Here is a 14,952-nt window from a genome sequence, read left to right on the forward strand (position 1 = left end):
AGCTTAATTCTCAAGAAAGTGTATCCTTTCCAACAGCCTTCAATTTTATAAACAGAACATGTAACATTGAACTACACATAACAACTGAAATCATTTATTGTAGAAAATAATTTTGGATTATGTGAGAAACTCTCAAAAACTAGCTACTACGAATGAAACCACTCAATATCATAGAAATGAGCAACTTTGAGATAAAAAATTTTTAAATTTCTTTTTCAAAGTGTATTAACAATATTGGTGTCAGTCTCAAGATTGATTAACAAATACATACTTAAAAATTTTACAATATTTTTAGCGAGAAGGCTGAACTTTGTACAGTGACATTAATTTTTCAATATTTAGTGTCATGTCTGTCATCAGCAATCCTAAAGTGCCGCACTCTACAATTGATAGTCTGTTTCTGTTCTTGGTAACTAACTTTCTAACAATGTTAGATGGGAAACCAATGAAATATTTCTTTGCTGCAGCTCATACAGCTGGATAAAACATAGGGATTTGTCATTGAAGCCGGAATTCTAGATATACACTTTTTAATATCAATTTCAATTCTTCATAGGTTGAAAGTTCCATCAGCTATTCCTGCAAGGATAATTCTGATGTTTGTGGATCAGAGGCAGGTTCCAGTACATAATCTGGAATATTCATTTGAAGGAGATCCTGAAATCTATAAAATCATCTTTAAGTGTGTCCAAGTGCTGACAAAATACTGTCATTTGTTTCCACAGACAAAATATTTGGAAACTGAGAAAATTGTTTTTCACCCATATTATATCTGCATCAGGCAAATTTCGAATGAAGGCAGAAATAGTTGTCTCTGCTGTGATTAAATTCAAGTCACCTCCTTGCAGCTGTAGATTTTTTTCATAAGCTATGTTGTTGTTGTTGTTGTCTTCAGTCTGGAGAATGGTTTGATGCAGCTCTCCACGCTACTCTATCCTGTGCTAGCTGCTTCATCTCCAAGTAATTACTGCTGACTACAGCCTTCTGAATCCGCTTAGTGTATTCATCTCTTGGTCTCCCTCTACTATTTTTACCCTCCACGCTTCCCTCAAATACTAAATTGGTGAGCCATTGATGTCTCACAACGTGTCCTACCAACCGATCCCTTATTCTAGTCAGCTGTGCCACAAATTCCTCTTTTCCCCAATTCTATTCGGTATCTCCTCACTGGTAACATGATCTACCCATCTAATCTTCAGCATTCTTCTGTAACATCACATTTCAAAAGCTTCTATTCTTTTCTTGTCTAAACTTTTATTATCCATGTTTCACTTCAATACATGGCTACGCTCCATACAAATACTTTCTCTTCTTCAGAAACGCTTTCCTTGCCATTGCCAGTCTAAATTTTATATCCTCTCTACTTCGGCCATCATCAGTTATTTTGCTCCCCAAATAGCAAAACTCTTCTACTACTTTAAGTGCTGCATTTCCTAATCTAATTCCCGCAGCATCGCCTGATTTAATTCGACTACATTACATTATCTTCGTTTTGCTTTTGTTGATGTTCACCTTATGCCCTCCTTGCAAGACACATTCTGTTCAACTGTTCATCCAGGTCCTTTGCTGTGTCTGACAGAATCACAATGTCATCGGCGAACCTCAAAGTTTTTATTTCTTCTCCATGGATTTTAATTCCTATTGCAAATTTTTCTTTTGTTTCCTTTACTGCTTGCTCAATGTACAGGTTGAATAACATTGGGGATAAGCTACAAACCTCTCCCTTCCCAACCACTGCTTCCCTTTCATGCCCCTCTGCTCTTACAACTGCCATCTGGTTTCTGAACAAATTGTAAATAGCCTTTCGCTCCATGTATTTGACCCCTGTCACCTTCAGAATTTGAAAGAGAGTAATCCAGTCAACATTGTCAAAAGCTTTCTCTAAGTCTACAAATGCTATAAACATAGGTTTGTCTTTCCTTAACCTATTTTCTAAGATAAGTCGTAGGGTCAGTACTGGCTCGCATGTTCCGACATTTCCACGGAATCCAAACTGATCTTCCCCGAGGCAGGCTTCTACCAGTTTTTCCATTCGTCTGTAAAAAACTCGTGTTAGTATTTTGCGGCTGTGACTTATTAAACTGATAGTTTGCTAATTTTCACACCTGTCGAGACCTGCTTTCTGTGGGATTGGAATCGTTATATTCTTCTTGAAGTCTGAAGGGTATTTCACCTGTCTCATACATCTTGTTCACCAGATGGAAGAGTTTTGTCATGGCAGCCTCTCCCAGCGCTATCCGTAGTTCTAACGGAATGTTGTCTACTCCTGAGGCCTTGTTTTGACTAAGTCTTTCAGTGCCTTGTCAAATTCTTCATGCAGTGTTGTATTTCACTTCTCATCTTCTTCTATGTCCTCCTACATTTTCATAATATTGCCCTGAAAGTATGTCTCCTTTGTATAGACACTCTATACACTCTTTCCAACTTTGTGCTTTCCCTTCTTTGCTTAGCACTGGTTTTCCAACTGAGCTCTTGATATTCATACAAGTAGTTCCCTTTTCTCCAAAGGTATATTTAATTTTCCTGTAAGTAGTGTCTTTCTTACCCCTAGTGATGTATGACTCTACATCCTTACATTTGTCCTGTAGCCATCCCCGCTTAGCCATTTTGCACTTCCTGTCAGTCTCATTTTTGAGACGTTTGTATTCCTTTTCACCTGCTTCATTTACTGAATTTTTATATTTTCTCCTTTCATCAATTAAATTCAATATCTCTTCTGTTACCCAAGGATTTCTACTAGCCCTAGTCTTTTTACCTACTTGATCCTGCCTTCATTATTTCATCTCTCAAAGCTGTCCATTCTTCTTCTACTGTTTTTCTTTCACCCGTTATTGTCAATCGTTCCCTAATGCTCTCTATGAAACACTCTACAACCTCTGGTTCTTTTGGTTTATCCAGGTCTCATCTCCCTCAATTCCTACCTTTCTGCTGTTTCTTAGGTTTTAATCTACAGCTCATAACCAATAAATTGTGGTCAGAGTCCACATCTGCCCCTGGAAATGTCTTACAATTTAGAACCTGGTTCCTGAATCTCTGTCTTACCATTATATAATCTATTTGAAACCTTCCAGTGTCTCCAGGCCTCTTCTACATATACAACCTTCTTTCGTGATTCTGAAACCAAGTGTCAGCTTTGATTAAGTTATGCTCTGTGCAAAATTATACTAGGCGGCTTCATCTTTCATTCCTTACATCCAGTCCGTATTCACCTACTACTTTTCCTTCTCTTCCTTTTCCTACTATCGAATTCCAGTCCCCCATGACTATTAAATTTTCATCTCCCTTCACTATTTGAATAATTTCTTTTATCTCACCATACATTTCTTCAATCTCTTCATCAGCTGCAGCGCTAGTTGGCATATAAACTTGTACTACTGTGGTACGCGTGGGCTTCGTGTCTATCTTGGCTACAATAATGCGTTCACTATGCTGTTTGTAGTAGCTCCTATTTTTTTATTCATTATTAAACCTACTCCTGCATTACCCCTATCTGATTTTGTACTTATAATCCTGTAAAAGAGGATAATGGAATGTAGTCTAATTAAATTGGATGATGCTGAAGGTATTAGATTAGGAAATTAGACGCTTAAAGTAGTAAGTGAGTTGTGCTATTTGGGGAGCAAAATAACTGATGATGGTCGAAGTAGAGAGGATGTAAAACGTAGACTGGCAATGGCAAGGAAAGAGTTTCTGAAGAAGAGAAATTTGTTAACATCGAGTATAGATTTAAGTGTCAGGAAGTCTTTTTTGAAAGTATTTGAGTGTAGCCATGTATGGAAGTGAAATGTGCACGATAAATAGTTTAGACAAAAAGAGAACAGAAGCTTTCAAAATGTGGTGCTACAGAAGAATGCTTAAGATTAGATGTGTAGATCACATATCTAATGAGGAGGCATTGAATAGAATTGGGAAAAAGATAAATTTGTGGCACAACTTGACTAAAGAAGGGATTGGTTGGTAGGACATATTCTGAGGCATCAAGGGGAGCTGCATCAAACCAGTCTCTGGACTGAAGACCACAACAACAACAATCCTGTATTCACCTGACCAGAAGTCTTGTTCCTCCAGTCACCAATCTCCACTAATTCTGACTAAATCTAATTTTAACCTGTCCATTTCCCTTTCCAAACTTTCTAGCCTACCTGCCCGATTAAGGTATCTGACATTTCATGCTCCAAACTGTAGTATGCCAATTTTCTTTCTCCTGATAATGAGTAGTTCCTGCCTGGTGATCCGAATGGGGGACTATTTTACCTCCAGAATATTTTACCCAAGAGAACTCCATCATCATTTAACCATACAACAAAGCTGCATGACCTTGGGAAAAATTACGGCTGTAGTTTCCCCTTGCTTTCAGCTGTTCACAGTACTAGCACAGCAAGGCTGTTTTTGTTAATGTTACAAGACCAGATCAGTCAATCATCCAGACTGTTGCCCCTGCAACTACTGAAAAGGATGCTGCCCCTCTTGTCTGGCCTCTCAACAGATACTCCTCTGTTGTGGTTGCACCTATGGTGTGGCTAGCTGTATTGCTGAGGCACAAGCCTCCCCACCAATGGCAAGGTCCATGGTTCATGGGGGGGGGGGGGGGGGGCAAATAAGCAATATCACTGTTAAATTAAAAAAAAAAAAGCATTTAGTAACTTTTGATCATACTATACTTTTCCATTGCGGCTTTGCGAGAACTGACCAGAGTCGTGGCAAGTGGCCATCAACACTACCTAAATTTGCTACACGCAAATCTGGATAGTCAGCTTTGGAGCTGAACCCAGCTCTCCCGAATGCGAGTCTAATGCATTTGGTACAATTCCACTGTGTTCAGTGTTATGGTCAGAATAGCAGATGAAAAATATATGGTTTCTTGGAAGCATAAAATATGATATTTCTGTTCAGATGTGGTACTTATTAATATTAACGCATATGAAATTAAATTAAGCATGTTGTAACAATGTTAGACTGCTAAGTTTGACAATGGCTGGCTACTGCCTGAAGTTTATCAACAATACCAATGTCAACACCCACAAAATGGGAACCAACAGCTAGTAAGTGAAGCAAATTAGAATTCTGCAATCCAAAAATTAGTAGAATTCTGGAAACCATTTTAGTCACTCAAGTAGGCCTCTGATAAGAATAATGTGATTTTTCCCTGTTTTCTGGGAGGAACTTCGGCTGTGATTAGAGAGAGAGAGAGAGAGAGAGAGAGAGAGAGAGAGAGAGAGAACACACCATTGAAATTTCAGAGTTTCTGGTTTTTCTGAAATTACTGTAAAATTAAGCATTTAATCAAAAACATCATGTTTAGCAAATACCTAGTGCATTATATTCTGTATTGAATCATGTATAGTGAACTGGTACGAACATTTCATTACATGTTGGGCCCCAGATGTAATCTGAGAGACAGAATTTAATTTCGTGTTCTCTGTGAGTTCGTGTTTAAGTCACTGCGATAGTTTTTTAGTGAAAACAAGTAAAAGCATTTATTTTAGCAGGAAAATTTGGTGCACTTTTCCATTGTTTCATGAAAGATAACATGCTTCAAAGCACATTAGTACTCAATGAAAGAGCCTAAGTATTACATATGAAATAATACAATCCAAATATTTCATTCCAAAGAATTTGATAGTAGAGACCCATCATGGTATACAAACAACATTAGAAAACTTCTAAAGAAACAGCATATTCTCTGGAAGAGCCACTAAGCACAGCATAATCCAAAGAACTGCAAATTCTGATTGAAACATACATGACAATCAGAAAGCAGCGTGTCATGCATTCAGCAACTGCTGAAGCAGAACATTATTGCAGGGGCTATCCTAAAATCCTAAGAAATTTTAGTTGTACATCAAAGCTGCCAACAGTCAAAAATAAGTGCACACACACTCACTGACGAAACAGGAACCAAAGAAGACAGCAAAACTAAAGCTTAAATGTTAAATTCCATCTTCAAATATTCCTTTACAAAGGAACATCAAAAAATATTACCTCCATTCAGTATCTGTACTGATACAAAGATGCGTGATATTGTGATCAGCACTAGGTATTGAAAAACAGCTCAGATCTCTAAAGCATAATAAAGCTCCTGGGCCCAAAGGTGTCCCAGTCAGTTTCTATCCAGAATTTATAACCAAATTAGCCACACTCTCAAACATAATTTACTGTGGGTGCCTTGAGCATGGAATTGTTCATAGTTTGCTTAGTTGTTTGTTTGTTTGTTTGTTTGTTCGTTCATATTTTGTGCGCCTCTATACCATTCACACAATTTGATAAAACTCTTATTGCTTGCACTTGCGCAAAGGTTACAGGCATAGTGCAATTACGTACAGTAGGTGGCATGCATGTCATACCGGCAAATATACATAAGGAGTAGGGAAATAGTGAGAGATGTCTGAATGTGACAGAAACGAACAGATCAACATTTAACTGTGTCTTACTCATTTTGATGACGATAAATATGAGTTACTTATAATCAAAATTGGAGAAAATAAATTTATGGGACAAACTGATTAAAAGAAGGGTTGATAGGACACATCCTGAGGCTTCACGGGAAGGAGGGCAAAAATTTGGAGAGGTAGACCAATTAATGAATTCAGTAATCAGGAGTGGATGCACGTTGCAGTAATTACACAGAGATGAAGAGGCTTGCACAGGATAAACTAGCGTGGAGAATGGCAACAATCTGGTCTTTGTACTGAAGACTGTAGCAGCAACAACAAACCGCCCGTGACCCCTAGGAAGAAAGCACAGGTCAAACCTCTAGAAAGGTGTCAAAAGTGATCCACAAAACCACTGTTTAATATTATTGATATCAATCTGTTGTAGAATCTTAGAACATATTCTGACCTGCCTGCTAGCCCAGTCTGAGATTCACAAAGATAGTGTTCTGGTAATACGCATCGTCAGTTGTAATTATTCTATGTATTTATTAAGCAAAATCTTAATTTTACTGTTAACACAAATTTTTCATTCAAGCACAACTATACAGATTAAAATTCATATCTATTAAAGCAGATTAAAGCCCTTTACATCTCTGTGAATGGTACATTTGTCTGCCTAGATATCACTAACATATACATAAACATTTCGATAACTGAAACTATATGCATTGTTAAAACAAACTCCTCCTCTTCTCTACATTTATAAATTCAAGTCCCCTGCTCGCTTCTTTCTGGATTTTCAGGATAATCTCAGAAATTACTGTACAGATTTTGATATAGTTTTTACTAATAGGTAGTAGACTGAATTATGAGGAAGGTTTCTGTATGTAATTTATAAATATTTCGAGCAATTTGGTTAAATTATGATGATTTTCTCAAATGCCACTGTGAAAACAACACCACTGCTATCTAGTGGTGAACAGCAGAACTCCTTGGATCCACAGCTCTGCGCAGCACAATAGAGGTGTGGTCAAACTAGGTGCACGCGAACACTCTGCTTCCTTCGATGTACCGACAACCGAAGGAATGTGTTTGGCATTGCATGGTCAGTGTGAATGTGACTTAACATATGCAGTTATTATTAGTTTGGACACTTTGAAATTAAGCTACAGTTCACGTGCAGCAGTCAGTGACCTAAAGTGCACCAACCAAAAAGAAGCAGTATTGCTCAAACGTTGGTGTATTTGTCAGCTTCTTAAAGAAGAAAACAGGCATGGGTATGATCTTCATGATACCTTAAAAATACAGGATGGACTGTCATTCAGAAACTCCTATTGGATAATTAGGGACAATTCTGAAAGACTTTTAGAGATGGTAGGGGACTCATTTCAGAAAAAGACAACAATTTCAGTCTCTCAGTTTCTGCTTCCCTCACATTTGCAATAAGAATTTGCACTCATAATTTATTGCACTTCGAGCAATGGACAGTGAGTTGCTTAACTTTGAAGTACTATGACTAATTGTTTGAAAACAATTGTATAGCGAAAGAAACATGTGAATCCAAAATGTGCAGTTTTTAACATTTTTTTGCAAAATGTGATAATTTTCTGAAAAAATTTTCTCTAAAGAAAGTTTATTTAGCAGCGAAGCACATGAATAAACTTTCAGCTCTCTGCTTCCCTTCAATCAAACCTAAATACAGACATGAATATTTCAATAGTAGGGTGAATAGGATTGTCAAAATGAGTCTGCGACAAGTAACTGAGTCTGAACAATGAGTCAGTGAGTAACATAGTTTACAACAGGATTACTGCCATGGGCTGCACATCTACATTAGGCATGTTTCTTTGTGTTTCATTTTCTTTTATTTGTGACCTTTGGACATAATCCATTCAGCCAGTCTCAAATACATAATAGTGCCACAAATCTGAAGACATATCCAATTGCACACACATGCAATCATGGTTCACATAGAATATTTACATTGGTTGGACACATTTTAACTAAATCACTATGTGCTCCCACCACTGCCACAAGATGTCACTCCAAATGCCAATTACACATAGTAGAACAGATAAGAGTTCTGGCATGTGCTGCTTAAATCATTTCAGTTACATGAAACTGATGATACTCAGTTACGTAACATTGTCCTCAGAATTTTACGCATAACCCTGTGCAGTGATTTCTAAAAAAATTTACCTCTATGCCAAACAAGTCGCCCAGCTGTAGATACTTAGTACTACCAATGCGAAGCCGAGGCTGGTTGCTAGTGATCTATAAAAAAGAATGTAGAACGGGTCCACAGAACTACAATCCTGTGTTGCTCATATCAATTTGCAGCAGAATACTAGAACATATTGTAGTCCGAATGGAATGGAATCTACACTGGATTCCAAAAGTATTGATCATGCAAAACCCAACTTGCACTATTCTCACATGATCCCTAAACGACAGTGGCAACTACGGTAGTTGGATTATTGTTTCTAGACTTCTGAAAAGTATTTGACTCGGTGCTACATAAACACCTGTGAAAGAAAATATACTCACACAGAATATGCAGCCAGATTTGTTACCAAGCTGAGGATTTCTTGACAGGCAGAATGCAGCATGTTATCCAAGATGGAGAGTCTTCTTGAGATGTAGACATAATATAGGGCGTTCCCACGGGAGTGTAAGAGTTCCATTACTGTTCCCACTGTACATTAATGACACAGGATAAGACTGGTAGCAATCTTTGACTTTTTGTAGATGACATGGCTATTTACAGGGAAATTCTATCTTACAAGAAATTGTAGTAGTATCCAGTTAGACCCTGTCAAAATATCTGCATGGTGCAGGGATTGGCAACTCTAACTGTACACAAAGGTAAAGTTGTGCACTTAATGAAATGTAAAAGCGAAATAGCCTCCGATTACAATATAATTGGTTTGCATGTGGAATCAGTCTTGTCATAAAAATACTTGGGAGTAACTATGAAGTGCAACAATCACTTGAGAGCAGCTGTGGGAAAGGCATATGATAGGCTTCTATTTGTTGCTAGAATACTTGGAAACTACGGCTTGTATACAAAATAAATTGCTGACAAGACATTTGTGCAGCCCATACCAGAATACTGCGCAAGTGTGTGGGACTCGCATCTGGCCAGACTGACGGGGGACACAGAGTGTGTGTACCCAGATGTGCTGGACAACCTGAACTGGCAACACTCACTCAAACCAAGACACCACATATCTTGCAAAAATATGTTAAAAAAAATATATATATCTAATGGCACAAACAACATACACTCTTCAGCCACCTATGTATCGACACCACGAAGAAAACTTACGCAAATAACAGCTTGCACAGAAGTGTATAGGCAGTTGTTCTTCCCTTGCTCTCTTCATGAATGGAACAGGAGGAAACCATAATACACCAAATAAGTACCCCATCATGCACCTCCCAGTGATTCACAGAGTTCAGTTGTAGATGTACATGTGGGATTGGAGACATGACCAATTAAATCTGCCACTGTATTTTGTGAAAATTCTGACAACCCCCTCTCCCTCCTCCTCCTCCCCCCCCCCCCCACTCTCTCTCTCTCTCTCTCTCTCTCTCTCTCTCTCTCTCTCTCTCTCTCTCTCTCTCCCCCTCTCCCTCTCCCTCTCTCTCTCCCTCTCCCTCTCCCTCTCCCTTTCTTTCTCATCAAAATCCAAGGGCATATACTTAGCATAATTCATCTTTTAGTTTTGGTTTTCACAACCTGCTGATAGAACTTGGAAGGTTTTCTGCTGTTCGTAGCTACTGCCAATCTATGGGACCTAACAATAACTGAACCTGTTTACAAGGAAACAGAGAGTGATAAAGGGTAAGTGGCTTCACCTACTGCTTCCCTCAAACTTACTTGAAACAAAAAGAAATAAGATGCACTTTGTGATGTGATGAACATCATGCCAGAAGAGCTATTAATTGCACAGTCAGGACACATCCAGAATGAGCTCTGGTTGCAAAGGACTACTGCATTTTGAGTAAAAGAATTTTTTATGTCAGAAATGAAAACTCAAACAAACAGTAAGAGAACTGAATATGAAGAAAGGAGTTCTGAATACAAACAACAGAAGGATATCAGATATCCCAACATGCATATCATGTGGGAATCATTATAATACGGTTAGGGAAATCAGGACATATACTGAGATGTAAAAGCAATCTTTTCTTCCGCATACTGTCCGTTGATGGAACTACCAGGAGTAGGATATCCTTAAGTACCCTGCCTCACGTACCATGTTGTGGCTTGTGGACTACAAATATACACATGTAAATGTAAAAAGGTAAAACAGATTATCATATTGCACACATTAGCCATTCCCCTCTCCCACATAACATTACTTAAAATAAGCATTAAAAAATATTCATCACAACAATAACAACAATTTGGCAGTTTCCAGGAAGTGCGACACTGATGGTAATTCGAAGCTGCTGCCATGTGAACAAATGTCTTCTAAGTGTACTCAGCCTCAACAGCTGTGCCAATTAAGGTATCCCTCCCACATGGACAGTGATACCTGGATTTTCCATGGCCTCCAGACAAACCAAATTCCAAATTCCTTTGAGGCTCAGTTCACACACACACATTTGTGCCAATATTGTCACCACCACTAGCTTACTGCTGCCCTATTCCCATCGCACAACATGGTACATGAGGCAGGGTACTTAAGGATATCCTACTCCTGGTAGTTCCCCCATGTGCCAGCAATATCCAGAGTTTGGCAGTTGCATTGGGAAAGGAATACATTTGTTAACTATGATTGAGAATGAATTAGTATCATTTGTTGTTTGTAATCTACTTTCTGATTTCAATAGTGGCAGAGGGGAAATCTGAGGCATCTGGAGCTGGCAAATCTGCCTTGGCCTTTGGTTTCTTAATTTTTGTTCCTTCTTCTTTTCATTCTCCTGGTTGTCATTATGAGATTTAAATTTGGTAGTAGTAGTATCCATACAAAAATCTGTTAAGGATAAGGAGTGGACAATTCGCAGCTCAGCTCCGTGTCCACACCTGTGCCAGCTGCTGTAGGTCAAGGAGGAAGCAACATGCCACCACGGGGTGTCACTCAGGTAAAGGTCTTTGTTATACTGATAGAGACTGAATGACCACAGGGAAAATGAGTCATGGTGAAGAATGTAATAATAACTGTTAGTGGATACATTGTGCAAAGCAGGTGAAGTATATCATACAACTAGGATCCTTACAAGGCTGACCACACGAAGCCTGGCAAAAAATCCAAAGAGATTCTGACCATATGTACAGTAAACCAATAGAAAGATGCAATCAATACCCCGACTGTGTGATAACAATGGTGGTGTTACTGATGACAGAGTCACTAAAGAAGAGTTACTAAATACGTTTTTCTCAGATTGCTTCACCAAAGAGGATGAAGTAAATATTCTAGAATTCAAATCAAGAACAACTGTCAACATGAGTAACTAAGAATTAGATATCCTTGGTGTAGCAAAACAGTTCAAATCACTTAATAAAGGCAAAATCTCCTGTCCTGTTCGTTTCAGAATACGCTGATACAACAGCTCCATATTTAGCAATCATATAAAACTGCTTGTTCATCAAATGATCTATACCTAAAGGCTGGAAAGTTGCACAAATCACATCAATATCGAAGAAATGATATAGGAGTAATCCACTGAATTACAGACCCATGTCAATAACATTGATTTGCAGTAGGAGTTTTGAAATTATATCCTGTCCCAACATTGTGAGTTATCTCAAAGAAAACAATTTATTGACAAACAGCCAACATGTTTTCAGAAAATATCATTCTTGTGAAACACAACTAGCTCTTTATTCTCACAATTGTAATGAGTGCTGCTGACAGGTGATGTCAAACTAAATCCATATTTTTACATTTCCAGACAGCTTTCAACACCATTCCACACAAACATCTTCTAATCAGACTGGGTGCCTATGTAGCATCATCTCAGCTGTGTGACTGGATTCATACCTTTCTGTCAGAATGGACCAGTTAATAGAAACTGATGGAAAGTCATCAAGTAAAACAGAAGTAGCACCTGGGATTCTCCAAGGAAGTGTTATGGGCCCTCTGCTGTTCCTGTTCTACGTAAACATTTTAGGAGACAATCTGTGTAGCCCTCTAAGGTTCTTTGCAAGTGATGCCATCATTTAAAATCTTATAAAGTCATCAGATGATAAACCGCAAAGAAATTTACACAAGATACCTGTATGGTGCAAAAAGTGGCAATCGAAACTGAATAATGAAACGTGTGAAGTAATCCACATGCATACTGAAAGGAATCTGCTAACTTTTGGTTACACAATAAATCACTCAAACCTAAAGGCTGTAAATTCAACTAAATACAATTATGACGATCATAACTGGAATGATCACATGGATAATGTTGTGGGTAAAGCAAATCCAAGACTGCAATATACTGGCAGAATACTTAGAAAATGCAAGAGGTCTACTAGACTGCTTCCACTATGCTTTTCCACCATCCTCTGGAGTATTAATGTGGTACACATCAAATAGAATCAACGGAGGACATCAAGAAAGTTCAAAGAAGGGAAGCTCATTTTGGACTGTCATGAAATAGGGGAAAGAGTGCTGTAGATATGATATGTGAACTGGGGTGGCTATCATTGAAACAAAGGTGTTTTTTGTTATGACAGTATCTTCTCACAAAATTTCAATCACCAACTTTCCCCTCAGAGTGTGAAAATATTTTGTTGGCACTAACCTACAGAGGGAGGGAGGGATGATCAACATAAAAAAAAAAAAAAAATAAGAGAAATCAGAGCTTGCACAGAAAGATTTACATGTTCTGGATTTACGTGCTCATTTTTCCTGCATGCTGTTCAAGAGTGGAACGGTAGAGAAATAAAAGGTGATTTGATGAACACTCTACCAGGTACTTAAGTGTAAATTTTAGAGTATTCGTGTAGGTCTTGATGTAGGTTGAGACGTAGATGAAATTTATTTGCCAGTTACAGTCCACTTCACTGAATAATAATGGTGCAACATTAAGGCTATGAAAACTTTGAACTTCATTAAAAACTAAACAAATCATCTAAATTATGGACATGGCTGTAGTAATAAAAATGTTTGGTCCTGTTTTTCCAATATCCATGAATTTACCCTTGTCCTGGAATGATCTGTTGGTGGGTATGTGCCTTTAGTTGTCTAAAAAATATGGGGCAGTGAAACATGTAACCTCACAGAAGCCACTGTTCAGTGGATGAAACTACCATTGCTTTAAATGATCAAAATCTTTGAGTATACGTATGAGCTGCTACTTGTTGACAAACCTTATGGAGCTACAACATGGTTGCTGTATCATTTTCTGTCTCTATTATTACAATGACATAGAACAGAGTACTTCAAAATGAAATGAAGAAGTGGAAACTGTTCTTGTATAAACTTACCTGTGAACAACTGAAAGAATTTGAAGAAACTCTTCAAATTTGAACCTGGCCAAGTCACATCCCATTAGATACGCCCCTACCCTGGATTGGACATCGTGCCACATACGAAACATTCCTTTCTCCAGTTTTTGTTCCACATACTTCTGATCACAACTTAGTTCAAAGTCTATTACAGTACTAACACCCCCTGAAAAAGATATTATTTACACAAATTTCTTTGAAAATTACACAAATCAACTATATCTTAGGGATAAGAGAAAAAATACATGGCAAAGGTAAGTAACTAAGGGGTCAACGATTTGGCATTCCTTCTTCAGTTGATCCTAGGATTTTCAGTCACTTGTCGCTTCTTTCACTTCTAGCAATGATTTGTATATGAGAAAAAGGCCAAGTGGTCCTGTGGTTCTGAGTCCATGTTACTGTTATTCTCCCTATATCTGGTTGGGTAAGAGAATTCAAAGATCAGAGGGAGGAGAACCCAAGGGGAGGAGGGGGGCCATCATGACTCCCTCCCCCCCCCCCCCCCCCCCGAAAAAAAATCGTGGGAGCATTTATATTTTTACACACAACAATTTCCGTCACCCTTATGAACCATTGATCTCATCGAAGTGGGGTGGCTTGGGTGCTTCTATGATGCAGGCAGCTTCTATAATACAAACAGTTGTACAGTAGAATCAACCATATGGGAGGAATATCTGTGGAGGGACCAGACAAATGTTTGGATCCTAAAGAAGACCAGTAGCCTTCTCAGTATGTAGTTGCAAGGGCACCTGTCTGGATGACTGACTCATCTAGTCTTGTAACATTGCAAGGGGAAACTAAAGCTGTCATATTTCCCAAGGACATGCAGTCCTACTGTATGGCATCATGATGATGGCACCCTCCTGGGTGAAATATTCTGGGTGTAAAGTAATCCCCCATTCTGATCTCTTGACAGGTACTACTCAGGAGCATGTTGTCATCTGGAGAAATGAAACTTGCATTCATTGGGTCAAGAGTGTGGAATTTTAAATCGCTACATTGGATAAACAGGTTAGAGAATTTAGAGAGGGAAACCGATAGGCTGAAGTTAGATATAGTAAGAATTAGTGAAGCATGATGGCAGGAATAACAGGTCTTCTGATGAGGTCAGCACAGCTATCAACA

At 38.4% G+C, this 14,952-nt stretch overlaps 1 protein-coding gene across 4 annotated transcripts in view; it reads right to left on the reverse strand.

Annotated features, from left to right (window-relative positions):
- LOC126184795 (syndetin) overlaps window positions 1–14,952 on the reverse strand; it is a 169,720-nt gene that overhangs the window by 103,858 nt on the left and 50,910 nt on the right. For all 4 annotated transcript variants that reach the window (XM_049927374.1, XM_049927375.1, XM_049927377.1 and 1 more), the window contains one exon: window positions 13,807–13,993. In XM_049927374.1, coding sequence (XP_049783331.1) covers window positions 13,807–13,993 — 187 coding nt within the window. The remainder of the gene's footprint in view (window positions 1–13,806; window positions 13,994–14,952) is intronic.

Source organism: Schistocerca cancellata, chromosome 4 (assembly GCF_023864275.1).
Source record: "Schistocerca cancellata isolate TAMUIC-IGC-003103 chromosome 4, iqSchCanc2.1, whole genome shotgun sequence".
Classification (NCBI taxonomy): Eukaryota; Metazoa; Arthropoda; class Insecta; order Orthoptera; family Acrididae; genus Schistocerca; species Schistocerca cancellata.